General features: G+C 54.6%; 1 protein-coding gene across 2 annotated transcripts in view; it reads right to left on the reverse strand.

The window, feature by feature from the left end:
- Positions 1-217: 217 nt before the first annotated feature.
- Positions 218-27805, reverse strand: part of LOC140917911 (sodium/nucleoside cotransporter 2) — a 44597-nt gene continuing 17009 nt past the window's right edge. Inside the window, exons 6-18 of one of the 2 annotated variants that reach the window (XM_073361446.1) lie at positions 24931-25072; positions 23586-23699; positions 22494-22571; positions 22009-22089; positions 21360-21440; positions 20803-20928; positions 18822-18952; positions 16750-16918; positions 13855-14052; positions 13144-13225; positions 5317-5415; positions 2309-2423; positions 218-943 (exon numbers count right to left, since the gene is read on the reverse strand). In XM_073361446.1, coding sequence (XP_073217547.1) covers positions 817-943; positions 2309-2423; positions 5317-5415; positions 13144-13225; positions 13855-14052; positions 16750-16918; positions 18822-18952; positions 20803-20928; positions 21360-21440; positions 22009-22089; positions 22494-22571; positions 23586-23699; positions 24931-25072 — 1543 coding nt within the window. In that variant the 3' untranslated portion in view covers positions 218-816. Of the gene's footprint in view, positions 944-2308; positions 2424-5316; positions 5416-10804; positions 11325-12065; positions 12495-13143; positions 13226-13854; positions 14053-16749; positions 16919-18821; positions 18953-20802; positions 20929-21359; positions 21441-22008; positions 22090-22493; positions 22572-23585; positions 23700-24930; positions 25073-27805 lie in introns of those variants that run through there. The other variant, XR_012161035.2, reaches the window with a different exon arrangement.

The following is a 27805-nucleotide window of genomic DNA, read 5'->3' on the forward strand; positions in this document are numbered from 1 at the left end:
CCTGTTCACACACGAGCGCATTTGAAAACCATGCCCCAATTGTGGGTGATGAGCACTGAGCCCTTCTGAAAATTTGGCTTAAATGCTCAGGGCAAGGCTGGGTGGCCTCTCACCTGGGGAGGAGTCCCCCTGTCTGGATGAGTGGCAGCTGCACAGTCCAACCAGGAGGGCTGGGCCAGGAGCACCGCAAGGAGCTGTGAGGCACCCGGGACTCCTCATGATTTTATTAGTAGGTAGTATTAACATACATAAAGCCTCCTTGAGTGTGTGGGACAAGCCCCCCAGCCCAGCAGCTGGGCAGGAAGGGACCCAGTCCACAAGCAGGAAGGGTCTGCAGGGCATTAACCACCGTGCCATATACCGGAACCACAGGGACTGGTCAGATAAGGCCTGGATTGTCAACAGGGCCCAGCCTGGGGAGCCACCCAGGAGCCTTCCGGTGTTCCTTGGTTCTGGGACCAGCCCCAGGGTGGTTGCTGTAATCTGCACTGGTGGGCACAGCTCCAGGGGACTGGCAGAGGAAATCCCCATCAGGGGCCTTCTGGCTGCTGTCTGTCCTGTGTCATCTGAGAGGTTCATGGGGCTAGAGGGAGGAAGAGCGTCGAGCCCAAAATACAGCATCTCCCAGCTCCTGGGCAGTGCAGCCAAAGGGAGGAGAGGAGGAAAGGCTGATGGGGCTGTGCCTGTCGTGCTCCAGAGAGGGTTAGCCATGGGCCAGCAGTGCCTGGCCAATGCCCTGCTCTCACACAGTCTGTAACTGGGCTTTGGGAGCCGGCCCCGTGGGCGAGGGCTGGTTTGGGTGGCTGCCTATCGCCTCTAGGGCAGCCCAGCGCAGACTGTGTTGTTATAGTACCCGCAGCACTGTGTCAGAGAGGCCATGCTGAGCTCGAGTCCCACCCAGCTGCCGGTGAAGGACAGGGTCCCGTTGTTGCTGAGCACAGTGCTGAAAGGGAGAGTGCAGTCAGGGTCAGTTGCACCAGACAGGCACCTTGCCATGGAATCAACACCTCGGAACACCATGGCCTGACAGTGCCCGCAGCACAGCACCCCCTCCCCACTCCCACCGACCCACCCACTTCCACAGGGTCTCCTCTCCCCACGGCCGAGAGCCTCGAATCCTCCGCCCGTCTGGCTGGGATGGCTTATCTCCCTTGAATGCCCTCCCCCACCTCAGTGCTGCCCAGCCAAGAGAGTTTATCACTTGCCCAGTGATAGGGGGGGGGTTTCCTTACAGCCCCAGCTCCTGGAGTCAGGTGATTACAGGAGATTCTCAGATTTCACTGGGAAAAAGGCAGTGTCTAGCCCTCCCGGTTGTGATCCCAATGGCTCTGCCAGGAGAAGGCAAACTCAGACCCAGCTGCATTAGTTGAAAAATCTCATGATTTTTTAGCCAAACTCATGATAGTTTGGGGCCTGAGTCATGATTTTTGAATGGCTGGGATTGGTGACACTGTCTTCTAGTCCCAACCTCTCCCATGTCCATCCAGCTCTACCCCACCACTCCCCACATGCCCAACACACACCACAGCCTCTTGCACCCAACTCTCACCTGTCCCACCACTTCCCCAAGCTGAGAACCCCTCCTCGTCCTATACAGTCTCTCCACAGCTCAACACTTCCCTCTACTCAGAGCCCTCTCCCACTCATGATCAGCCCCCTCCCCCGCAGACACCCACTACCAGGATCAGGCCCTGCCCGCCGTGCTGGGTGCCTAGCCCCTGCCCCTGCATTCCCTGCAACGGACCTCTTGCTGCTGCATTTTTTGTCTATGGCCAGGGGAAATTTTTTAAACATTTTTTTCCATTCAAAACCAGCAGCCTTTTTTCCCAAAACCAAAAAGTTTCAGGAGGACCTGTCACCGCACTGGCGCTGGCCTGCGAAACAGTCAGTGATCGCTGTGACGCCAATGCCTGGAATTGGTTTCAAAATCTCCCCTTTGCCCCACCTGGGCTCTCAGGCCAGGCTACAGTGCAAAGGGCCTTCGGAGAACTAGTTCAACACGCGCCACTGCAGCCCCTCAAGCTGGGCCCGTTCTGAGCCCTGCCAACCAGAGCTGCTGGCCCTTGTTTGGGACACTGATGGCGGCCCTGCTTTTTGGCCTGCGCCCTTTAGGTGAGGGTCGAGCCCCCAGCGGCAGAAGGGGGTACCTCACCATGCCACGCTGCACTGGTGTGGGTGGGTTTGAGCCCCATTAGCTCCCAAAGGGCCAGCTGCCCCCCCGACATAGACGCATACCCAGGCCAGGCAACAGCCACACCCAACCAGTGTGGCCAGGCCCCTCGTGCTTGGTTAAGGACAAAAAACTCACTTAGCAAACAGCTGCCAGCAGCACATGTAGATGTCGTAGCTGGTGGTGTTAAAGGTTGCCGTGCTCAGGAATGCAGAGCAGTCGGCCACTTCCCCTCGGGGCACGTACAGGATGCCTGGCGGCAAGGAGAAGGAGTTTGTTACACGAGGTGTTACTGGTCTCAGAAACAGCCAGTATTTGGTAGGAGTGCCTTGTGTTCACACCTGTGACCTAGCGGCCTGGAGTGGGAAGCAGCATAATACCTTCTAAGGGAGCCTCTCCAAGCCTGCAGGACCTGCAGCAGCCAGGACCCCTGCCGTGGCTTTGAGTCAATGCCAGCCGTACGTGACTCGCTTGACTTCCTTGCGTTTGGGATCTCCTGGGTGTGCTCTGCCGATGCACACGGTGCCTCAGTGACGTGGCCCACGGGGGAGGCAGAGAGACACCCCTGGACCGGTCTTTGAAACGGTCACATGAAACGCCCCGAGGTTCATCCCGGGAGGCTGCACAAGCCAACAACGGCAGCTCTGCGAGCAGGTGTTATGGGGCCAGCCAGGCTCTGGGCCCCACCCCAAATGTGCTAGGTGCCCAGGAGAGTCTGCTGGACAGCAGGCGGATGGGAGAGCCTGTGTCTGTGGGGCAGTGCTGCTCAGCCAGAGCACAGCTAGCATCAGCATGACACTTGCCCAGAACCAGCCGCAGAGGAGCCAAGGTGACATAAAGTTGTGTATGGCCCAGGCCCTCCTGGGGGTCCAGCACCATCCAAGGGAGCTGGAAAGCAGGGACTGTACCTCCCACCACCACAGGGCTCCAGTGGTGAGTGAGTCTTTGGGTGGGTGGTTGGCGCTTTAGGGAGTGTGTGAGGAAGTGGGCTGGGGGTCACCACGTGCACAGGGCAGGGTGGAAGCACACACGGAGCTGGGAGTATGGGGGGCAGATGTGGGCTATTCCCCATGGCTGCAGCGAGGGGTGCTCCAGGGGGCCCTGGGCCAGACTATTTTGCCCCCAGCACAACCCCTCTCTGTGCAAGGAGCACTCAAGGGCCCAGCACCATCGCAGAGCATCCAGCTCAGCCTGCCCCTGCCCCAGGCCTCTCCATACCCGTTCAGTGAGCATGCTTGGCAATTAGCACAGCCCCACCCACACAGTGACAGGGCCTGTCCCCTTACACCTGGGCACTCACAGTGCCCAGCCACCTATGGGCCTGCTGGCCCCTCTCCGTGGCCAGCAGGGCTGAGGCCTGTGAGTGGCATAATGGAGAAGGGCTCTTCTCTGAGAGCGGGAGCCAGTTACACAAGGGAACTGAGTGTCCTGCTGCAGCCGCGGGGCTGGGCCTGCCTCACATCCCTCTATGGGGTGGCCGAGCCAAGCAGCTGGGCCACCTGCCCTTGCTGCTCCTGCGCAGGGCACAGATGTTCCAACCCAACCAGGACTCTCTGACTGAACCTTTGCATAGGCCTCTGCCAGGATGTCACCCAAGGCTGTGCCCTGAGCTGCATCTCCTGCTGCTGTGTGAGGAGAGGATGCTGGGTGTCGTAACGCCCACTGGAGGGGTGGGGAAGGCTGGCGAGAGGCAGGAGGGCCAGGAGCAGGCTTCATTTCTCCTCCTGCCCCACACTGCTTGGGTCTGGGCAGAATGCATGCTGCAGAGAGACCGCAAAGCCTCTATTGGAAGGGCTTAATCCTCCAGCCCCTGGCCAGGCAGCACTGTTCCCTAGGTCCTCAGGGACAGGAGCCAGACAAAAAGCAGCCCAGAGCAGGGCCTGACTCTGCGCACAGCCGTGGATCTGGAAAGGGAGGAGAGGGCAGACACTGAATCTGCCTGTGCTGAGCCACGGCCAGCCAGCCACACTCCTGGGCAGGCCGGCAGCCAGCACAGAGCCCACCAGGGAGCACTTAGTGGTCAAGCCGGGGCGCTGGTTGGCACTGGTGCAGCTGCACCTCGGGCTGACCCCATTGTCGCTCTGCCTAGCACAGACAAGCTTTAGTCTGAGGCCAGAGGCCAATCGCAGTGGGTTAGCGCGTGGGCCTTTCTGCTCTGTTGACAGAGGGACAAATCCTGGCTCCAACTTTCTAATTTCTAAAAACCAGACCCTCCCTGCCCCACCTCTTCCCCCTGAGGCCCTGCCCCCATCCCGTCTTTTCCCCCAAAGGTCCTGCCCCTGCTCCGTCTCTTCCCCAGGCTGCGCCCACACCCCAGCCTCTTCCCTCAAGGCCCTGTCACTCCTCTTCCCCCCACCCCTCACTTGCTGTTCTCTCCCCTCCCTCCTCCTCGCTCAATGCTCTTCACCTCCCCTGCCACAGCTGGGCTCCCTCTGCTCTGGGGCTGGGACAGGAGCTGCAGCCTGCCCATGAGATGCAGGTAGGAGGCAGCGCAGCGGAGCAGGGGCTGGCGGGGGTTGATGACGGTAACCGGACTTTTGGTGTCTGCTCAGTACATCTGACTGGACACTGCCAGGTCGCCTTTTCGACTGGAATTTCCGGTCGAAAAACCAGACACCCGGCAACCCTAGGCTTCGGTCACTAGTGAAAATGAGTTTGATGGGTCTCGGCCTAGTCCGTGTTGAAGATCATAGAATCATAGACCATCAGGGTTGGAAGGGACCTCAGGAGGTCATCTAGTCCAACCCCCTGCTCAAAGCAGGACCAATCCCCAATTTTTGCCCTAGATCCCTAAATGGCCCCCTCAAGGATTGAACTCACAACCCTGGGTTTAGCAGGCCAATGCTCAAACCACTGAGCTATCCCTCCCCCCCAGGGAGGGGCATCAGCCGGCAGAGAGCCTACAGTACTGTGCGCCTAACTGCCAAATCTTTCCCGCACTATATTCAGGGACTGAGCTGGGGTCTCAAACAGATTATCTGTCCCCATCAATGGCAGTTTCTCAATTCACTTTCCCAAAGACCCAGTCTACTCAGCAGCCGTCTCCCCCTGCTCGCTCAGAGATCCAGACTCCCCTCGTCCCCACCGCCCGTCAGGGGCCCGTCCCAGCAGGCGCCTGGGACAGTGAAATGTAGCTGGGGCCGTACCTGAGACACAAGCGTTGAGCATGGAGACGCAGGCCCCGGTGAGCAGCGCTCGCAGCACGATGCTAGCAAACTCACTCTTCCGCTGAGGAACCATGGACGCTGCAGGGAGCAGAGGACAGAGGGTGGTGAGAAAGGCTCTGTGCTCAGAGAGGCAAAGGCTCACCTGCCTGTTGTGCCCTGGATGGGGTTGTGCAGGTGGCAGGCAGCTGCCAAGGGACTTCTAACCCCTGCCCAGCACTAGCCCGGGATGGCCCCTCAGCCTGGTGCCAGGCATGCCCTCCCATCTCCCATGTAACCCAGGATGCACAGCTGGTGGAACTAATTCTCAGTGTTATGGTGTCTCTAAAATCTACTAAAACATGTTGGAAGCAGAAAGTCCCTGCAAAAAATATTTCCTTGTGCCATGGAAAGTAGTTCCTGCCAGGGAGAAATCTGGAAATGTAAGTGGGACAGTATGGCTGTGGCAAGGAGGGGGGGTGCTGCCTCTCCAGCTTCTGCCCTCCATGGGGGAGAAACGTCAAGATTGATGCAAAAATGGGTAGAATTAAATTATTATTACTAGGGCTGTCAATTCATCGCAGTTAACTCATGCGATTAACTAAAAAAAATTAATCACGATTTAAAAAAATTAATCGCGATTAATCGCACTTATAACAATAGAATACCAATTGAAATTCACTCAATATTTTTGGATTTTTTTTACATTTTCAATATTGATTTCAATTACAACACAGAATTCAAAGTGCACAGTGCTTACTTTATCGTTATTTTTTATTACAAATATTTGCACTGTAAAAAAAATAGTATTTTTCAATTCACCTCATACAAGTAATGTAGTGCAATCTCTTTATCATGAAAGTTGAACGTACAAATGTAGAATTATGCACAAAAAAACTGCATTCAAAAAAAAAAAACAATGTAAAACTTTAGAGCCTACAAGTCCACTCAGTCTTCTATTGTTAACAGTGTGATTAAGCAATTAATTTTTTTAATTGCATGATTCATTGCGATTAATTTTTTTAATTCCTTGACAGCCCTAATTATTACACTACATGCTTATGTTGTTAGTTCATTATGTTGTGAGATGTTCAACCCAATCAAAGGAATTCCAGGAGGCGCCTGCTTTCTGCCCCGCAGAGACAAGCCAAGTGTCGAGAGAGAGCATCATGTTTATGACCCTTGGAATGCAGCTTGATATTCGATGTGATTTGCTGTTGGCCAGCTATCTGCAGGATGGGGCTGGGGGTCTAGTGGTGACTGATACATTCTGTGGAGCGTTCCACAGGCACCTCTGAATGCAAAGTGTAAAAATATAGTTTATTCTGAAACAACAGATCATGCAGCTATTTAGGTCCTGACATCAAAGGGGTGTTGAGACCAAAAAGGGATGTCATGTGTAGACTTGTCTTGTCAGAACCATAAACGAGGAGTAAGGTGAGTTTCTTTTATAAACACTCTAAAATCTTCATTCTTCAAATGTGAAGGAGAACTGTAGCATTTCAAGTGTGGACAATACCTATGCCAACAGGAGGGGCTCACCTGTGGGCATAGGTACCGACTCCATGGGTGCTCTGGGGCTGGAGCACCCACAGGGAAAAGTGGTGGGTGCTGAGCATCCACCAGCAACCCCCCATCAGCTCCTCTCTTCCTCCCAGTGCCTCCTGTCTGCCAGCGGCACTGTTCCCTCTAAGCTGTGTGCGTCTGCACGCGCACACAGATCCTAAACACCACATACATGGCGAAACACCGAATGCAGAAAAATTTGCACAAAAGCACAACAATTTGCACAGAAGAAATTTTTTGCGCACATGGCCTGTCAAAAATTTGCACAGAAGAAATTTTTTGCGCACGCAGCCTGTCAAAAATTAGAGGGAACACTGGCCAGAGGGCTCCGCCAATCAGCGCTTCCCCCTCTCTCCCCGTGCCTCCCGCCCACCGTGATCAGCTGTTTCGCAGCATGCAGGACGCTTGAGAAGAAAGGGAGAGGAGTGAGGGTGCTGCACGCTCAGGGGAGGGGGCAGAATGGGGTGGGAAGAGGCACGGCGGAGCACGGGTGGGAAGAGATGGGGTGGGGGCTTGAGAGAAGGGGCAGGAAGAGGCAGAGCAGGGTGGAGCCTTAGGGGGAGGGGTGGAGTGGGAGCGGGGCCTGGGGCAGAGCCGGGGGGGTCAAGCACCCCCCAGCACATTGGAAAGTCAGTGCCTGTGCCTGTGGGTGTAGGTAATCCACCTCCCTGAGAGGCGGTAGTTAGGCTGATGGAAAGATTCTTCTGTTGACCTAGCACTGTCTACACAGGGACTTAGGTTGGCTTCACAACGCTGCTCAAGGGTGTGGATTTTCCAGTGTAGACCTCATTTTCTAGTGTAGACCAGGCCTTAAGGTTACGTGAGACTTTCCTGCCACAAAAGAACAAAGGCAGCTAGACTTGCGTTGCTCTCTGCTCTCACCTTCGAACACACTCAGAACAGCAAAAAAACTGCAGCTGAAAAAGACAGCTAAGAACAGGGAAGACTCAAGAAGGCACCAGTCTGATGACAACCAAGACTTCAACATGATGAGATGGAAGTAGCCAAAAGTCTTGCCAAGGGGTTAGAGTTAAACTTTCCGATAATGATTTTACTGGGATATGGAAATGCTGCAGTAATTTACAAAGTTCACAGTCTCTCCTGTTAATCACCAAATAGTAAGACCACATGATCCTGGAGAGGAGAGAGGCCATGTCTACACCACAAACTTATGTTGACTCATGTTACGTTGGCATGCAGTGGCTGCAGTTAGTACATTGCTTGTGCACATGTATACTTGGCTCCTTGTGTCCGCGATGCATGTACTCACCAGGAGTGCTTGCAATGATGCAGAGTGCAGTGCACCATGGATAGGCATCCCACTGTGCAACTCACCACCATCCAGCACGCTGTCTTTTGGGAAGATTTGGCAGTGCACGATGGAGCCAAAATGAGTTGCGCAGGGGGGACTGGGAGCATGGGGTCAACTGCCCAGTTTGCAACTGTCTCCATCCCGTACTGTTATCTCTATTCCATAATTTTCGCCGCTTTTTTCAAAATCCCACAAACCCACGTGGCCTTCCTCGCTGTCTGCCGCCTGTGATAGAAGCCTGGAGGCTGCCTACATCTGCATTGTTATGAACATTGTAAGCACAGGGCACGCGATCCTGGAGTATTTGCAGAGCTGTAAGAAGAACCGAATGGGTGGGGAACGTGACGATTCCTTGGAGGACAGATTGCTGTGCGACATAGCGAGAACCAATTCAAGGTTGTTGGCTGTGATCATGGAGCAGCTGCAGATAGTGAAGCACCAGTTCTGGGCCCGAGAAACAAGCACTGACTGGTGGGATCGCATCACAATGCAGGTTTGGGATGACGAGCAGCAGCTGCAGAACTTCTGGATGCGCAAGGCCACATTCCTGGATCTTGCCCCAGCTCTCCAGTGCAGGGACACCAAACAGAGCTGCACTGACCGTGGAGAAGCGAGTGGCAATTGCACTGTGGAAATCTGCACCACCAGATTGCTATTGGTTAGTCAGAAATCAATTTGGATTTGGAAAAACCACTGCAGGGGTCATTGTGATGCAAGTGTGCAGGGCCACTAATTGCCTCCTGCTGGGCAGGACTGTGACTCCGGGCTATGTGCAAGACATAGCCCATGGATTGATTTGCAGCAATGGGGTTCCCAAACTGCGGTGGCGTGATAGATGGCACGCATATCCCTACTTTAGCACCAAACCACCTTGCCACGGAGTACATCAACAGAAAGGGCTACTTTTCAATGGTTATGCAAACGCTGGTGGATCATTAGGGATGCTTCACCAACTTCAGTGTGAACTGGTCAGGGAAGGTGCATGTTACTTGCATCTGTAAGAACACAGGACTGTTTGGAAAGCTGCAAGCCAGGACTTTCTTTCCTGACTGACAGATTACCATTGGGAATGTTGAAATGTGAATAGCGATCCTACCCCTTGCTCCCCAGCTCATGAAGTCATACACTGGCCACCTGACAGCACCAAGGAATCATTCAACAACTGGCTCAGCAGGTGCAGAATGACAGTCAAATGTGCTCTTGGTCATTTGAAGGGTCACTGGCGTTGTTTACTCACAAGATTGGACCTTAGTGAGAAAAATACCCCAATTGTTATAGCTGCCTGCTGTGTCCTGCATACTGTCTGTGAAGCAAAGGGGGGAAAGTTTTGGCTGGGGGTGGAGGTGGAGCAGCTCTCTGCTGAATTTGAACAGCCAGATACAAAGGCTATTACAAGAGCTTAGCGCAGAGCTATACAGCTCAGGGAGGCTTTGAAAAGCCATTTTAACAGTGAGCCAGAGTAGTGCTGTGGGGTTGTAATGTGCTCTACCTGGCCCTGCTCTTTTGTGGCCTGGTAAGAATCATGTGGTGATTGCTGTACATATAGGAATATAACACTGTCAACACACCTATTAATTTTGTTTCTGAGTGAGTTGTAAGACACTACACAGTAACAAGTAATTGGGTGCTTTCAGAACCGCTGAGCAGTCAGCAGTATATGTTGTGAACTAACAGAGATGAATTATGTTCCAAGTAATAAAATTTTACCCTGTAACAAAATCAGTGCAAAAAGAAAACCACATTGTGGTGGGGCGACCATCCCACCCCCTGAGAAAAGGGCTGGAACAGGCCTTCTGAGGCTGTGCAGACCAGCAGTCAATCAATAAAGGCCTGTGGAGGGCCAATCAGGGGAAGGAAGAGGCAGCCAATCAGGGCCAGGTGAGGCCCTATATAAAGGCTGCCTAGCAGAAAAGAAGGCAGGTCCTCCCTGATTAGCGAGGGAGAAGGACAGGCTCCTGAAGCAAGGACCTTGGACAGAGCAGTGCTGGGCAGGCTTGGGGGAGCAGGAGAGAGCTCCAGCCCCATTACCTGCCAAGTTGCAGACCCTGATACAAAGGGCAAAGAAGGTGCACAGGGCCAAAGGGGAAGTGGCCCAAGGAAGAATAGGCAGACAAGAGGGGAATGAAGGAGGGCAGAAAGAGGCTGGGACCCAGAGTAGCAGGTGGGCCTGGGTTCCCCTCCCCCCTTCCACCCTTAGACTGCACCTGGCCATAGAAGATGATGGCCAATACAGACTGCAACTTGCCCCTGAACTAAGGGTTGTGGGGTTGGGTTGTGGTTGGCCACTGAGGCAGGTACAAGTCCCAAAGACTGCTGTTAACCCCCACACCGAAGGGGGTGAGTCTGGAATAGTGGGCACTGCCGAAGGGCAGTGTCCTGAAGTGGACACCTCTGAGCAGGGAGCAACGCGGGTCCCAGGGCAGCCGAACAGACAATGGGCAAGACACCACGTGCTAAGGAAGCCCCACAGCAGACACAGCTAATTCCCGGAACATCCAGCTGGAGGCACCAGTGGTGGTGAGTCTTGATCCCGTCACACACATTCAATTTTAAAACAAATCTCAATGAAAGCTTAATAAATAAATTAAGAGACCAGAACTTATGAAGGGAAAAGAACATTCATGTCCATTTCAGCTACACATACGCCTACATACGCTTTCATAGGTCAGCATATGAGAAGCTGTGATTGTCTTTAATGTCCCCGGGTTGGAATGGTAGGGATAGTGCAGTGACCCTTTGTGCTACGTGGAATGTTGAGAGGGGTATAGGGAGGTTTCAGTATAGAGTTCTCAATGAGCTGCAGAAGGAGGCAACTATGGGATGGTTGAAACTGCAGGTCCACCAAAGTCTGCAGCATCTGTGTTTTTTGCCTGAGAAGCCACACTATATCTTGGTGTATCTCCCTCTCCTTTTCTGGCTGGGACGCCTGGGCTTTTCTCCTCTCTACTTTCTCCTTCTCCAGGCTGTCCACAATGTTCATCCTCCAGGCCCTGTGCTCATGGTCTGATGCAGCACTGGCTTACAGGATCTTCTGGAATGTATCATCCCAAGTCGTCTTCTTTCTCCTCTTTATCTGGGCTCAGTTGTTTTGCGGGAGTGGAGGGCGTGACCCTGAAGGCCGCAAGAGCAGCAGCTGCAGATATAACACACACAGGTACCATTGTCAGCATATTCACTACAAAAAGCAAAACTTAAGATGCAGACCTCACTCTCCTTGGTCCCTAAAAGTTGTGAGCACTACATTCTTACTTCAGCTTGGGATGGCTTGCGCATGGCACCTGTCACAGCACCAGCCACAGTGAGTATGGCATGCTGGGAGTTGGGACACGGGGAGGGAATTGCTTGGATGCATGATTCTAGTAGTGCAGGGCAACTGCACTGAATACTGGCATCGTTTTTCACAGGCGGGGGTGATTTTAGTCGATATCTCACTCCTGAGGATAACAAAAGCATAAAGCTCACAGCTGCTCTGGCATCCTGAAGCCATCCGGGTTTGTATGCTGCTAGCCTGCATACTGCAATGGTGCTTGCTGAAGTTATTGCTGAGTGGCATGGGAAAGTGTCCTACCACGGAGGAAGAAATAAGGCAGCCCTCCCTAGAAACCTTCGGCAGAGGATTGCAGAGGACCTCCATGGAAATGTCATCGAGATCCCAGAAGGATTCAAGGGACATCCCTGTGTACATAAATAAACAGCTCCACATGGCCCCCCTGCCTAACTCTAGAGAGGACTGAAAAGCAGTTAGCTACTCTACCTCTCTGCTGTACCATGGCCTCTTCTAGTACGAGCAAATTAATGAAAAGACAAAAGATGGTGTCCTGCTATTTTGGGAGGCATCCCTGTAATTGAAAATTTATCTACATGGGGTTCTTACCTGTGGTTCCTTCTCCTGCATTGGACTTGCCCATGCTCGACTGGTGGGACTGGCTGGACTGTAGTGGAGTCAAATCAGGTCCTGGCTTGCTGTGCAGTTGGATCTCCCAGCCGCCTGTCCCCCATACTCCTCCTCCTCCTCTTCTTCATCCACCACCTCCTGTCCTCACTGTTCACAGCAGGGGCCTGTAACTCAGGCTCCTCAGAGGTATCCACGGTGCTGTTGTGGGTGGTGGTGGGGTGTCCGCCAAGGATGCTCGTAGGTGTCGATCATTTCTGTAGCTATGCCTGCACAGCCTCTTCTCCCCACAGACCCGGAGACCCAGTATCTCCTGTCTCCTCCAAGCCGGAGCGTGTCTGGAGTGCGTAGCAGGCACTAGCATTATCCTTTGTGTTCTGGTTTGCACTGTTTAATGTTTTCTTTTCCTTTCTTTAATAATAGAATGACCCTGGTTAACAAGTGGGATATTTGTGCTTTGTTTTAACTGTGGTATCATCGAAGTATGTAAAAGAGCCCCCGGGATTAGGTTGTAGGAGTCAGAGCCCTGGATTGGCCGTGAGAACAATGGGAAAGGGCTGGCCTCCCATTTCTTGCTTCTCTCAATTAGATGGTTTTAGTAATTTTAGGATACAATTACTTGGTGCTCAACAATCTAAACCTTGCCCTTTCCACCCTCACCCCCACTGGGCTGGGGTGCAGAGTTCCCCCAGCAGGACGGAAAGGCACTGTCCAGTATAATCACAAAGGGGAGGAATGGGGCCTGGGCACAGGGCATCAGGAGACTTTGGTAAATTCCAGCTCTGCAGCTGGGTGACCTTAGGCCAGCCACTGCCCCTCTTGGCATCTCTTTCTCCTCCCACCAGTCTGTCTTGTCTATGCAGATTGTGAGCTCTTTGAGGTAGGAACTCACTGTATCTCTGCCGCACCAGAAAGACAGGGCCCCCCAATCTCAGTCGGGGTCTGTGCAGCACCTGGCACAATGGGGCTCTGATCTCGGTCAGGGGATCTTCCCCCAGCAATACCACTGCAGGCTTCACCCCTGCTCTCAATTCCCCGTCCCATCATGCTCCAAACTCACTCAGTCCTCCCAGCATGATCCCAATGGAGCTGAGATTGGCGAATCCACAGAGGGCAAAGGTCGTGATGGTTTCAGCTCGCATCTAAACAGCACAACAGCAGGTCAGAGGCACAGTGGAGATGTGTCCCCAGGGGAGCCACCCCCAGTGATCCCCCCCACACTGATCCTGCTGGCCTCAGCCTGTGTGCACCAGTCAACAGCCCCTCACAGGGCAATAGCACAGAAAAGCCAAGGCCCCGGAACTGACCCTGGGCAATCCCATGGTGCTGAATGGCCCTTCCCTCTCCTTGGAGCACAGAGGAACAGCACAGTGCATGGCAGCACCCACCCTGGGCCAGGGGCTTGCTCTCCCTGGCATTTCAGGCCCTGACCTGTCTGCCAAGGCAAGTGCAGCTCAGCGAGTGCAGGGACAGCCTTTGTACTGTCTGTGTGGCCCCTGGACCTGCCGAGACGGAGTGTGGGGATTCGTGTTGGGAGCAATCAGAGACACCTGTCCCTGCTTGCTGGCAGCTGGCACTCCCAGGGAGCCTGCAGCCCTCGCTGGGCAGCCATGGCTTTCTTTCTGCCTCAAGCCTGATGCAGGGCCAGGCTAGCCCTGTCTGGGCAAGGAAGTCTGAGATGCTTGGCAGATTGTTATTTCCCTCTGCCCAGACACAGAGTCCCCCCGAGTTGCTCAGCCCATTCCCCAGTGTGGCAGCTCATGGCTCTCACCGAAATCCACTGCTTGCGACCCCCACTCCACTCCTCCAGCCCCGACAGCCGGTTCTTCTTGTACGTTGCCAGCTGCTCATATGCCACAAACTCGTTCAGGAAGATTTTGATACCTAGCAGCTCAGCCACCAGAGGTGAGTCTGCCCAGTCTGCCCCCATGAGGAAGGCCACAGGCATCAGGATGTAGGAGCAGATTATCTGGGACATAGCCCCCCAGAGATGGTTAACAATGATGTGTGTTTGACCCACAACCCGCCCCCAGCTGCTCCATTGCATACCACCCTCGTGCCCAGCACCAGCCTGCGCTGGGCTCCTGGTGGTGCTGTGCTGTAGCAGACCCCTAATGGGGGCAGGAGAAAGCATCACCCCTCTTTGGCTCTATCTTAGGCAACTCATAGCTTAGGGGGTAACAGCCTCTCTGTGCTCACATGGCAGAACTAGGCTTGCCAGGTGTCTGTCCAGTTTACAACTGGAACACCTGGTTGAATAGGGACTTTGGTGGCTCCGGTCAGCACCGCTGACCAAGCCATTAAAAGTACAGTTGGTGGCATAGGCAGGCTCTGTACCTGGCTCCTGGGAAGCAGCCACATGTCTCTCCGGCTCCTAGGCGGAGGCACGACCGGGAGGGCTTCGCACACTGCCCCTGCCCCGAGCGCCACCAGGAACTGCAGCCAATGGGGTGGGATCTGAGTTACTACAGAGAATTCTTTCCTGGGTTTCTGGCTGGTGAGTCTTGCTCACATGCTCAGGGTTTAGCTGATTGCCATATTTGGGGTCGGGAAGGAATTTTCTTCCAGGGCAGATTGGCAGAGGCCCTGGGGGTTTTTCGCCTTCCTCTGCAGTGTGGGGCACAGTTCACTTGCTGGAGGATTCTCTGCACTTTGAAGTCTTTAAATCACAATTTGAGGACTTCAATAGCTCAGACATAAGTTAGGGGTTTGTTACAGGAGTGGGTGGGTGAGATTCCGTGGCCTATGATTCTATGATTCAATGGGAGCTGTGGGGGCAGCATTTGTGGGCACACAGAGCCTCCTGGCTGTGCCTCCACCTAGGAGCCAAAGAGGCAAAGATACATGTGGCCACTTCCCAGGAGCCGCCTGAGGTAAGCGCCGCCTGGAGCCAACACCCCTCCTGTGACCCAACCCCCTACCCCAGCCCTGAGTCCCTCCTGCACTCTGTATCCCAACCCCCTGCCCAGCCCAGAGCCCCCTTCCAAACCCTGAACCCTTAATTTCAGGCCCCCCCCGGAGCCCATCCCCCCAGCCCCAAGCCTGTACCCCCTCCCACACCCCAACCTCCTGCATCAGCCCAGAGCCCCCTCACACACTCCAAACCCCTCAGCCCCACCCCCACCCCCCAGCCTGGAGTCCCCTCCTGCACCCCAAACCCCGCATCCCCAGCCCCACCCCAGAGCCTGCACCCCCCCGCCGGAGCCTTCATCCCCTTCCACAACCCATACCCCTCCCCCAGCCCGATGAAAGTAAGCAAAAGTGGGGCCTTGGAGAAGGGGGAAGCAAGGGTGGGGCCTCGGGGAAGGGGCATGGCAGGGGCGGGGCAAGGGTGTTTGGTTTTCTGCAATTAGAAAGTTGGCAACCCTAGGCAGGACTGGGGAAGGCTCTGCACCCTGCTCTGCCTCTTTGGCCAGAGCCCCGCAACAGCTGACCTGGGGCAATTTGCCCCCAGTGGGAGAACACAGCTGTCACAAATCGGGCACCTTTTCTGCTGGGCCTGGAGCTGTTCTGAGCCCTGTTTTGAAATGGGCAGGGTGGACAAGGTGGTAGGCGCTCTCAGGCTGCCTGGCACTAGCAGGACTCAGACCCTCCCTGGAGAGTGGGGAGGCAGGGCCATCCCATGTCCAGCAGCTGCATGTGGCATAAGACAAGCTCCAGCTCACTGGATGGGAGCTGTCTGGCTATGTGGAGGTCACAGTGCAGTGAGATCTGGCACTGCCGGGAGGCTGGGTTGGGGCATGTGTCTGGGGGGAGTGGGCCATTCTTGGGGGGTATGTAGGTTTTCAAAGGACAGAGCCTCTGATCTGGGCTCGGGCAGATGGACTGGGTGGGAGAAGGGAGATACTGAACACAGTACAAAGTGTGTGTGTCCCCCCCCCGTCCCCGCCCCCCCGGCAGACATTCTCAGCCAGGAGCTCAGGACTGAGGCAGCAGGAGGGGCTTGGGAGACGGGCCCAGATGTGGGTCTGGGGGAGCCAGGCTGGAGAGGAGGTGGAAATGCGAGTCCTTAGTACAGAGGTGGAGGGGAGCCAGGGCAGGCTGAGTGGCCCTATCCCCGAACCAGCACCCCCAGCCCAGACCCCATACCCCTAACCCCTGCCTCAGCCCAGAGCCTCTTCCCACACTCCAAACCCCCCATTCTGGAGCCCCCTCCTGCACCACAAACCCCTCATGTCCAGCCCCACTCCAGAGACCACACCCATGCCCCAGTCTGGAGCCTCTTCCTGCACCCTGAAGCCCTCATTTCTGGCCCCACCCTGGAGCCCAAACCCTCCTGCACCCCAACTCTTTGCCCCAGCCCAGTAAAAATGAGTGAGTGAGGGTGGGGGAGAGCAAGTGATGGGGGGGGGTGGAGTGAGCGGGGGTGGAGCCTCAGAGAAGGGGCAGGGCAAGGGTGTTCGGTTTTGTGCAATTAGAAAGTTGGCAACCTTAGGAGGGAGGAGGGGCAGCTTCTTGCTCTGCTTTGAGCTGGGGGAGGGGCAGCATGCAGAGTGCGGGCGGGGTGCTTTCAGGAGAAGGTGAAGGCCATGGGAGAAAGGGGCATGGTGGCTGTGGTGCAGGGGAAGCACTGCAGTGGGCAAGGGAGAGGGCGGAATGAGGATCGCAGAATGGGGCGAGTCCCTGCGAGTGTGGGGCTGCCTCCAGGTGCTTGGCGTGGCAGTACCTGGAACGAGAGCTCCTTGATGTTCACCAGCTCCCCGAACCAGGACAGGGCAGCATTGATGAACTTCAGCACAGCCAGGAAGGCGATCAGGTTGGCTGCAATGTTAGCGACCAGCCCCACGGAGGCGGCGGCACCATTGCTGGCAGCTTCCAGGATATTCTGCTCAGCCCTGGTGGTACAAGGAGAGCGGTCAGTGCGAGGGACCCCTGTGGTGCCAATTGGCAGAGAGCTCACTGTGCTTCAAAAGCAGCTCATGTCAGACCTGATAATTCACTAAAAGAAAAGGAGGACTTGTGGCACCTTAGAGACTAATTTATTTGAGCATAAGCTTTCGTGAGCTACAGCTCACTTCATCGGATACATTCAGTGGATTTCCACTGAACGCATCCGATGAAGTGAGCTGTAGCTCACGAAAGCTTATGCTCAAATTTGTTAGTCACTAAGGTGCCACAAGTCCTCCTTTTCTTTTTGCGAATACAGACTAACATGACTGCTACTCCGAAACCTAATAATACACTGTTATCATGGGACTGATCCATAAAGAGCAGCATGTGAGGTCACTTCTCTGCACTCTGGATCACTATGAGATGCATGGACAGGTAATAGAGAAGGACTAATGTAACTATACTGAAAATTACATCCCTATAGTCTTGCAGTGAACGAGAGTCACGAAGGACTCATATTTCTTGAGATGGCCTCTCCCTGGCTAGCTGATTACATCAGCTTGTTTATGTCTCAGCTATGCACTGCTGAAACAACCCAGGCAAGTCAATGGAAAACCATCAAACTATAAACCTCGCAACCACAAGGCAGTGACCAGGAACGACAGGGCAGCGAGGGGCTGGGCCTGTCTGGGAACAGAGACAAAGGACTGAGTCAGTGTATTACAGGGTGGGGAAAGACTGCATCCATTCACTGAGGCAGTACCTTGATGAGCGGGATGCTTCCTGTACTGAGCCCTGCCTCCTTGGGGCCAGCAAGTGCTGCAGAAGACCGAACTTTAGGGTGAGAACCTAGGGATGGGAACTCATTGCAAGTGTAGGCCCAAGGTCGCAATTATGATTTTGTTGTTTGTAACCACTAGTTTCCATCACTCACACTTGTTTCTGTTTGAATCTCTATTCTCTCTTAGATCCATTTCCTTTTTTTTACTATAATTTTCCTCAAGTGCTGTGTGTGGTATAGGACTGGTAGGCTCACTAGGGGACACTGCTCCTTTGGGACCAGAGGCTCTGGGATTTCTGTGGGTATCCAGCGATCAGGGGCTGGACACCACAGGGGGACACTTTAAAAGGACTTGGGGGCTGGGGTGCATCGATTGTCAACCTGCAGGGTGAAGGCAGGGCTGTTGTAGCCCAGAGGAGAATGTTTGAGTCGGAACCCAGTGTTCACGGCACAGTGCAGGATGAAGGGGCAGATGAGGTGGTTATCCGGTGTGTTGGGAGGGAGCATTGTTCGGGAGACATGCTGCAGGGCTTGAGGCAGGGCTAAGCACAGCATGGGAGTGGCATGTCTGCAAGATGCGGGGAGCCAGGCTGGTCGGGTTGGTCAAGGACAGTTGTGCCAGGGTAGGGCAGGTTCGGGGCAAGGCAAAGTAGGGCATGGCCGGGTTCAGGATATGGCAAGCAGCGCAGAGTGGGGCAGGCAATATGGGGCAGGGTAGGCAGCACAGGGAAGGGTTGGGCAGAGCAGGACAAGGCAGTGCAGTGAAGGGCAGGTCCAGGCTGAGCAGGGAATAGAGGGGTGGGTCAGGGCCGGAGGGGCAGGGAGCGCAGGGAAGGGTGGGGTGGGTCAGGGCAGAGAAAGGCAGGGTGTGGCGGAGCCAGGCTAGGTGGGGCAGGGCCAGGCAGAGCAGGGAAGGGCGGTGTGGGGCGGGGCAGGACAGGGAAGGGCTGGGGGCAAGGTCAGGCTGGGGGTGGGACAGGGTCAGGCAGTGCATTGTGGGGCTGTGACACTTCTCAGGGCACCCAGAACTGTGAGTCACCTTGTTGCCACCTGCCCCTAGAGCAAGGGAGTCTCGCCTGAGCCAGCTAGGTGTTAGCACCCCCTGCCCCGAGCACCACATCACTCACCCTCTACTGAGCTTCACGCCTTCCTTGCTCTTGAATTTGGACTCTTCCACTTCCGGATAGACCAGCTTGGCCATGGCGAGAGCACAGGGCGCAGCCATCACAGAGGCAGCGATCAGCGAGGAGGGGTCAATCTGCAGCGCACACGGCGGGGACATTCCCAGTGGTCAGCCCTGGTGAAGTGTGTGCAGGAGTGCCTGCCAGCAGGATGCATGTGCCCCCAGCTCAGAGGGCGTGGAGCACACTAATACTGCAGGGACCCTGGTGTGAGCGGCAGGCAAGCAGTGACAGGAGAACCATGGACACCTCTGGTTCTCACCATGGCTAGGAAGGGAGCTGTCAGCTAGGTGATTCCACCACACACTGTGTGCCCAATTGCTCAGCCCATTCCTAGGGCATGACTGCACATGTCCCACCCCCAGCCTCAGATCAGCTGCTCCCAGGACAAGAATGGCAGCAGCTGGTGCTTACAGGCTTCAAGTTGGGCATCCAAGAGACCCCATTCTGGATCTCCAGTCAGCTTCAAGCGGGGACCTGGCTAGCGTGGCTCTTGGTTAGAGCCGGGCTTGGGTGAGCCCCCTAGATCTGAGCTCTGACCCTAGCTGTGCGTCTCCAGGGCCCATCTACACTACAGGAATCCAGGTGACACAGTCTCCTAGCCCGGGCACATGCAGTTCCCAAACACAGAGATCAGATATTCTGCCCACACAGGCCAGAGCCAGGGGAGCTCTGTACCATACCTGCCAGCACAGACACAGACTGTGACACTCAATAGTTTAGTCTTTTGGGGTATGTCTACACTGTAATGAGAGACCCGGGGCTGGCTTTGGGGTATGTCTACACTGTAATGAGAGACCCGGGGCTGGCTTTGGGGTATGTCTACACTGTAATGAGAGACCCGGGGCTGGCTTTGGGGTATGTCTACACTGTAATGAGAGACCCGGGGCTGGCTCTGGGCTTCCAGGGCTTCAGCTAAGGGGCTATGTAATTGCAGTGCACACATCAGGCTCTGCCACCCTCAGGGTCCTAGAACCCAGGCTTCAGCCTGAGGCCAGACGCCTACACCGCCATTAACCAGCCCCGCAAGCCTGAGTCAGCTGGCACGGGCTTGCCGCGGAGGTCTAATTGCAGGGTAAATGTACCCTTGAAGGCTGTAATACTTTGGTCTAATTCTGGTTGCTGAGTTTCACAAGGAAGTGGCCTGTGATAGCGGACAGCCTAGATGGGCTGGCCTCAGACTCTATGCCACCTTGGCCTTGCTCAGTGCAGCCTCCGTCCCATCCTCAGGGCTGAGCCCACACTGAGAGAAGCCAAAGAAATCCATGGACTGCCCCCATGGGATGGGCTTGCTGGCTGTCATGGCAGGGCAGGCAGGGCTGTGGATGGGTGCCGTTCGGGTGCCGTTTAGTCATCCTGGGGAACTTTACATCTGGCTGAGGGCAGGTCTGTCTCCTACCTGCCCCCCAGCCCCTTTGCCTCCCCGTGGCAATTCTTTTGCCAGTCCCCCTATGTGCTAAGACCCCAGCACAGACCCTATGGCATATATGCTGCAAGAAGCCTAGGCCCAGATATTGCATTGCCACCTTTCTAATTGCTGGTAACCTTACTCCGAAGGCCCCACCCCTGCCCCACCTCTTCCCCCAAGGCCTCGCTCCTTCTCTGCTTCTTCCCCAGACCCCGCCGACTTCTCCACCTCTTGCCTCCAAGGCCCCGCCCCCATTGCTCGCTGGATCGTCTCAAGGAGCCTGCCTGCAGGTAGGAGGTGGCTGCAGCTGAGCAGGGGCTGGTGCAGGATGATCCGGCGCCTCTCTCCGCCCCATGGTAACCGGACTTTTGGTTCAGGTGCCATTTACCAGGCACCTGGCCACTCTAAATGGTGCCCGGACACGGAAGCCAAAAACCGGCCTGTCCGGGTGGCAGCCCTGCTCAGATATCGCTGCCTGCACTGAGGCAGGGGAGTCTGGGTGCTGACTGCTGCACTCACCCCAAAGGACATGTAGGCTCCCATCACGCTGCCGGCAATGGTGGCGAAGCCCCCGGTCATCACTGCATGAACTTCTGAGAGCGTCATGTCTGCCAGGTAGGGGAGGACCAGCAGTGGGGCCTCTGTCTGCACCACAGGAAAAGGCAATGAAGCTCCAGCTGATTTGCAGAACAAGAGATGCTTCCCTGGCCAGCTGTGCCCTGGGCAGAGGGGGTTCACCCCACAGTGTTACCCCAGGGGCTCATGTTTCCCCAGGGATCTGGGGGATGTCTGAGTGCATCCTCTGGAGCCGTGAGCAGGCTAGAGTGGTCCATAGCACACACTGCAGCAGAGCCTCCCAGGAGCCTGCCCTCTGACAGGGGAAATGGGACATGGGGCCTGGCTTCCATCATGGGGCTGAGACATGCATCTCCAAAGGGACTGGGAGGGACCTAGAGGCCACAGGCAGGGAGGGAGGGGGCACTCTGCCCCTTGCGGGGGGGTGTGAGGTGTTTGGTGGTCATGTCCTGGTGCTGCCCTGCCTGAGGGATGCTGAGTTGCTTCCCAGCAGCTCTTACCTGTCCTACAAAGATGTTTCCTGCCACGCTGAGGGTCTCAGTGGGCGTAGTACCCATGGTGATTTGCAGCAGCCAGGAGATCTGCAGGGAAGCAGGCAGGGCTCAGCCACAGGACAAATCCAGGACATTTCACAAAGGCTTTGCCCCTCGTGGCCAGACCCTGTCCGGCTGTGGGCCCAGATCCAAGACGTGTGGCTGAGGCAGAGATACAGGAATGAGTGCTCTGGTACCAGGGCTTTGCACAGCCCCACAGGAGCTCCCGAGAGCTCAGGGGCAGCCTCTCTGGGGCTGAGTCCTATGTTAATACAAAGCTTCCAGCCACGTGTTCCCCTTTCATAAGGAGTCCTGCTGCCCCAGCCTGCCAGTGCCAGGAGCTTCTGGGACATGGGTGGGCGCCGCACGGCGAGCTGGGGCTCCTAGCAAGCTGGCTAAACCAGGTACCTTCTCAGATGTAGCCCTGGCAGGGGCTCCACCCGCCAAAGTCTAGGTTATTTCAAGGGGGAACAGGGGGACAGGCTGGTTAGTGACATGAACACTGGGGCACCAAGACCTGTACAGCCTCATGCAACAGGTGGGAGGAGCAGGCCCTACCATCAATCCCCCCTTTTACCAGAGCTGCAATCCCCTGAGACCCAGGGCTTGGTCTTACCTTCAAGATGAGCCACTGCATGAGGCCAACGTAGTAGAGAATGGACATCACACAGCTGAAGAACACGACAATTGGTAAAGCCTGTGGGCAGGACACCAGCACACAGGGTCAGCACAGGGGCCCAGCAGGGCTTGCTGGGGCCCGTGGCAGAGCATAGGCTGAAGCCCCACATCTCGCCCCAGTGCCTGCAGCTGGGCATGGCATGGCGCAGAATCGCAGCGCACAGAATAGTCCACAGGATGGCCCATGAGCCCGGAGGTCCGGCAGTGCTAGGGCTGCATGCCAGGTAGAAGGGGGATCTCACAGCACCAGCTCTCACTGCAGGCACAGAATGGCAGAATGAGAGCCAGGGCTGCTCTGCACCTAATGCTCCCCTCCCCTGGGCGGTGCCAATGGCCTCTCCCCGTAGGCCTGGCAGGGTGATCCAGGCCAGAGGAAATCTAGTTCCTAACACCCACTGTCCTCCCCACGACCCACGTGCTGACCTGAAAGGCAAAGGCCTCCTTGATCAGTGTGTCCCCAAAGACGAAGCTGGAGCCAGCAGTGGTGTAACTCAGGAAGGTCTGTGTGGGGAGATGGTACATGTTGGGAAGCAATGCCCAGGAGAATATGCCACAAGGCCTCCTCAGCCGTGACCGTCACAGGGAAACCCCGCAAGCCCCCTCCCCCACACAGTGCTCTAGCCCTGCCTGGGGATCACAGCAACAATCCATCCTGCCCCAGTGTGCACTGCATGGCATGGGGAAGCCTCTAGAGCCTCTGCCCTGGACAGAGTGGAGGAGGGGGAACTGGAGGAGAGCCAGGAGTGTAAGGGAGGTGTCAGTGGCCTGACAAATGATCTGGAGGCAAGGGCTCCAGCAGCCACCAGGGACTTCATGGCAGTGTCGGAGTTGGGGTCTCTGTGGCAAGGAATCAGGCCCAGATAAAGGGAACAGGGTGGGAGGCTGCCTCCTGGGTGCCAGGACAGTGAGGGCCACGGGAGTTGGGGAGCTCCCACTTACTGACAAGCTTATGGGAACCAACATGAGAGAAGGGCCAGCGCCTGTGGGACCCCAGGACAGAGGGAGCCGCTTTCTGCTAACACTGAACAAGGAACTTTACTAGTCCTAGCCCTAGAACTGTTCAGCCTCCCTCTGCTTCTCTGCACCACTCCTGCCCAGAGCCAGGCCCACTCCTTGCCCGGCTTCCTGCTACAGTTAAAGAAACAACTAGTCACGCCAGGTCCATGTGACGGCCTCGCCAGCTCCCTTCAGGCTATTGGCCAACACCAGCTTAAGCTTCCATCTCCTGAGCAATAAAGAATAGTTAGAACCTAGCCCCATGCCTGCTCACCTGGCCCCACCTCCACCCCACCCCCATCCTCCACTCCAGCCCCAGCCTTACCTTGATCTTCCACCCCTCCCTTTCCCTCCCCACCTCCATATGCAATCTCACCCCAGCCTCACCCCCATCCCCACCCACCCCATTCCCACCTCCACACGCATCTCCATCGACTCCAAACACACCCATCCTACCTCACCTCCATGCCCTCTCCCCGCTCCACCTCAAACCTCCCCCACCATCTGAGGATTCAGTACCTGGATCTGATTGCCAAGCCACTGGAATGCTTCGAATCCAGGATCCGTTCTGATTATAAAGATGCCAAGAACAAACTCCAAGCCAAGGCCCCAGAAGACAGCTCTCCAGGGCACCTGGGACCAAGACCAAAGCAGTGCCCTATGTTTTAAGTCCCATCATCTTTCCACTCTAGCCTCTGTTAGTCATATCAGACTCCAAGCCCCACTGTCATTTCAAGGGAGGAGTCAGCAGGCACTTAGCTGCCATGGTGATGGGTGCCATAGAAACCCCTAGACAGACAGCAGGTAGGACCAGGTGAGGGATGTGAGCATTGACCCCACCATGCTGGGCTGAGGGAGCCTCTTGCAAGATGCACTTTCCCCTCTTCTCTGAAGGGGTCCCTCCAGTCCAGAGTGAGCTCCCACCTCTGTTTGGCTGACCAGGCCCCGCCCAGTGAGAGGCAGGGCTATCCCATGGACTCTAGTGCACTCTGAAAAAGCGGGCTAAGGAGGTGGAATGGGAGGAAACCAAGGGGCAGACAGAGAGAGAGCAGAGGAAGGGACCAGGGAGACAGGCAACGAGATGATGCAAATCAGGGAATGGGTGCCAGGGGAACAATTCCTCCATGTAAGGACACATCACCCTTTGCACACATGCCAGGCTCACTCTCAGAGGAGCTTTCCTGTCAATGGCCCTGCACCACTGTGACCCAGATCAGAGCCTGACCCTACTGAACAAGAGACAGGTTGCGGGGGGCAGAATTACAAAGGTATTTAGGCACCTAATGTTGCAGCTAGGAATTTTGCAGTAGGATTTTCAAGATTACCTAAACAGGTGAGGTTAAAAGTCAATAGGAGTTGGGTGCTGAACTCACTTAGGTGCTTTGTAAACCCCACTAGGTGCCTATCTGCATCTAAGGGTGCCTGACTCCCTTGTAACTCTGGCCTGAGGTCAGTATTTCTGTCCCCACTGCGGGTGGAGGGCGATGGGGAATTTATTGCCCAAGCTCAGAGGCGTGTCACTCGGAGAGCCAGAATCTGGGCTCAGGAGTGGGTGGCCTATGCTCTGTTCTCTGGCCATGCTGCCGCTCTGATCTCTACCAGTGAGCTCCGCTGGCTGGGCGCCCTCCCCCTTTTCCGCTGGTGCCCCAGAGGCTTCTTCTATGGGGCACCAGGAGATAACAAATGCAAACAGTACAAGAGGGTGCATACTCCCAGAGACAACCTCTGCCTTCAGCCCCTAGGACAAGCCAGAGCTGAGCTGGTCAGGGAGACCTTCCCATGGAGAAGCAGCATCTGCAGCATTGGCCCAAGCCAGTCCTTCCTGCATGGAAGTGCAGAACCCAAAGGAAACACATCCACTTACTGCAGCATGGTGTTTGGAGCAGCCAAAGAGGAACAGAACAAATGCGCAGAGGCCAGCAAATGAAATCAGTTGCTCTGGCCTTTTGGAGGTGTCCAGAGCCAGCCATGTGACCAGACCAACCAGAACGGCCAGCCAGAACACCCTGCAGGGGAAGAACCAGACAGCAAGTTGGCCAAGTGATGTGGCTGCAGGAACTCCCGGGAGCATGAGGATCACTTCTCCCCCTCCAGTGAGATGACAAGGGCTCAGTGCCAGCAATATGCCACTGACACTCTACTTGTCCCTCACCACACATGATCACATCCTATCCCCAACCTGGCCCAATGGCAGCAGCTGGTTGAAGTTAGCCCCAAGGAGGAGGGAGGTCATGCTGAATGGCTGAGGAATATTCCTACAGGAGCCTGCCATCTCCTCTGGTTGGAGAAAAAGACCCCCAGTTGGTCAGGGCAGTCTGCAGTGCAGAAGGCTTCGGGGTGCCTTGCTATCACTAAGCTATCACAGCAGCATCCGTGGGTGACACTTTCTACCATTCGTGGCTGGTAAGGAGACTCCTTCCCAACCTGGCAGGTGATGACTTGGCCTCAGCAATATAAGATCCTGCTCCGGTTAGCATTGAGCCATGCCGGAACGCTGTCCTGGCACTTCCTTAAGATTCCAAACAGCATTGTGATACTTCTGCTGGACCTGGTCCTTTCCCTCCATGGCTGCAGAGCATCCTCCAAGCTGTCAGGTGTGGGTGCCAGGCCCACGTGGAGACTGCTCGGTGGCAGGTCAGCACAGAGGGAGCCAGGACGCTGCAGCCAGGACCTGGCAGTTCACTGTGGTGCTGACCAATATCGGGAGCTGGGTAGTGGGGACACCTGGACAGCAGAACCCCTCACAGGGATCAGGAGCCCCGCAAAGGTAGGGGGGATGCGGGACAGGATGGGCTCTGTGAGGAGTCACCCTGCTCCCTTGGGCTTCTCCCAGCACCCTGCACTGTCCTTATCCCCTGCTCTGCCCAGCTCCCCCACTACCATCCATCTTCTGCTCCCTACCGGGGCCTCCCACTGACTTGTGTTCCAGCACTTGTATTTTTAGGACTCCAACACTGGTTCAGGTACCTATCAGCTGGTTAGCGTGACACAGACTTTAGGCAAAATCACGGCGAGGTTGACATGGGATGCACTCAGTAAAAAAGTTAAGGGTGGCAGCATAATTAATTCATAGATTCACAGATTCCAAGGGCAGAAGGGACCAGAGCTCATTGAGTCTGACCTCCGGTACAGCACAGTTCCAGAGAACTTCCCCAAAATAATCCCTAGAGCAGATCTCTTAGAAAAACATCCCGTCTTGAGTTAAAACATGTTAATGATGGAGAATCCACCACGACCCTTGGTAAGTTGTTCCAAAGATTAATTACTGTCATTGTTAAAAATGTACAGCTTATTTTCAGTCTGAATTTGTCTAGCTTCAACTTCCAGCCATTGGATGGTGTTAGACCTTTCTGTGCTAGATTGATGAGCCCATTATTAAACATTTGTTCCCGTGTAGGTACTTATAGATTGTGATCAAGTCATCCCTTAACCTTCTCTTTGATAAGCTAAATAGACTGAGCTCCTTGAGTCTGTCAATATAGGGCGGGTTTTCTAATCTTTTAACAAGTGTCATGAATCTTCTCTGAATTCTCTCCAATTTATCAAAATTGTTCTTGAATTGTGGACACCAGAACCGGTATTGTAGCAGTAGTCACACCAGTGACAAAGACAAAGGTAAAATAGTCTCTTTTTTCCTACTCAAGGTTCCTCTGTTTATGCATCCCGGGATGACATTAGCCCTTTTGGCCACAGTGTCGCACTGGGAGCTCATGTTCAGTGGATTATCCACCACACCTCCCAGATCTTTTTCAGAGTCCCTGTTTCCCAGGATAGAGTCTTCCATGCTGTAAGTGTGGCCTACATTCTTTATTCCTAGATGTATTCATTTACATCTGGCCACATTAAAACACAAATTGTTTGCTTGTGTCCAGTTTACCAAGCAATCCAGATCGATCTTGTATTAGTGACCTGTCCTCTGCTATTTACCACTCCCCCAATTTTTGTATCATCTGCCAACTTTATCAGCGATAATTTTATGTTCACTTCCATGTCATTCTCTATTTACATTTACATTGAGACCTAACAGTTAGCCAGCTTTTAATCCATTTAATGAGTACCATATTAATTTTGTCTTTCTAGGTTTTTTAATCAAAGTGTCATGTGGTACCAAGTCAAATGCCTTAAAAAAGTCTAATTATATTGCATCAACACTATTACCAAACTTGTAATCTCAGCAAAAAAAAAAAAAAAAAAAGATATCAAGTTAGTTTGACAGGATCTATTTTCCATAAGCCCATGTCGACTGGCATTAATTACATCACCCTCCTTTAATTCTTCATTCATCAAGTCTCGTTTCAGCTACTCCATTATCTTGCCCAGGATCAATGTCAAGGCTGACAGGCCTATCATTATGGGAATCATCCTGTTTAACCTTTTAAAATATGGGCACAGAATGAGCATTCTTCCAGTCTTCTTGCACTTCCCCGGTATTCCAAGACTTATTGAAAATCAACATTAGTTGTTCAACGAGTGCCTCAGCCAGCTCTTTTCAAACTACAGATACAAGTTATCTGGACCTGCTAATTTAAAAATGTCTAACTTTAGTGGTGCTGTTTGACATCCTCCTCAAATAAGAGTGGATTGGAAAGAGTGTTATCATCATCATAATCATCAATGTTAGACCTATCACATCTGTTTTTTCCCAAATACAGAACAGAAATATCTCTTGAACACTTCGGCCTTTTCTGCATTATTATCAATATTGCTGCATTTCCACGTGGTAATGGACCAATACCATT

This window comes from Lepidochelys kempii, chromosome 10, assembly GCF_965140285.1.
Source record: "Lepidochelys kempii isolate rLepKem1 chromosome 10, rLepKem1.hap1, whole genome shotgun sequence".
Classification (NCBI taxonomy): domain Eukaryota; kingdom Metazoa; phylum Chordata; order Testudines; family Cheloniidae; genus Lepidochelys; species Lepidochelys kempii.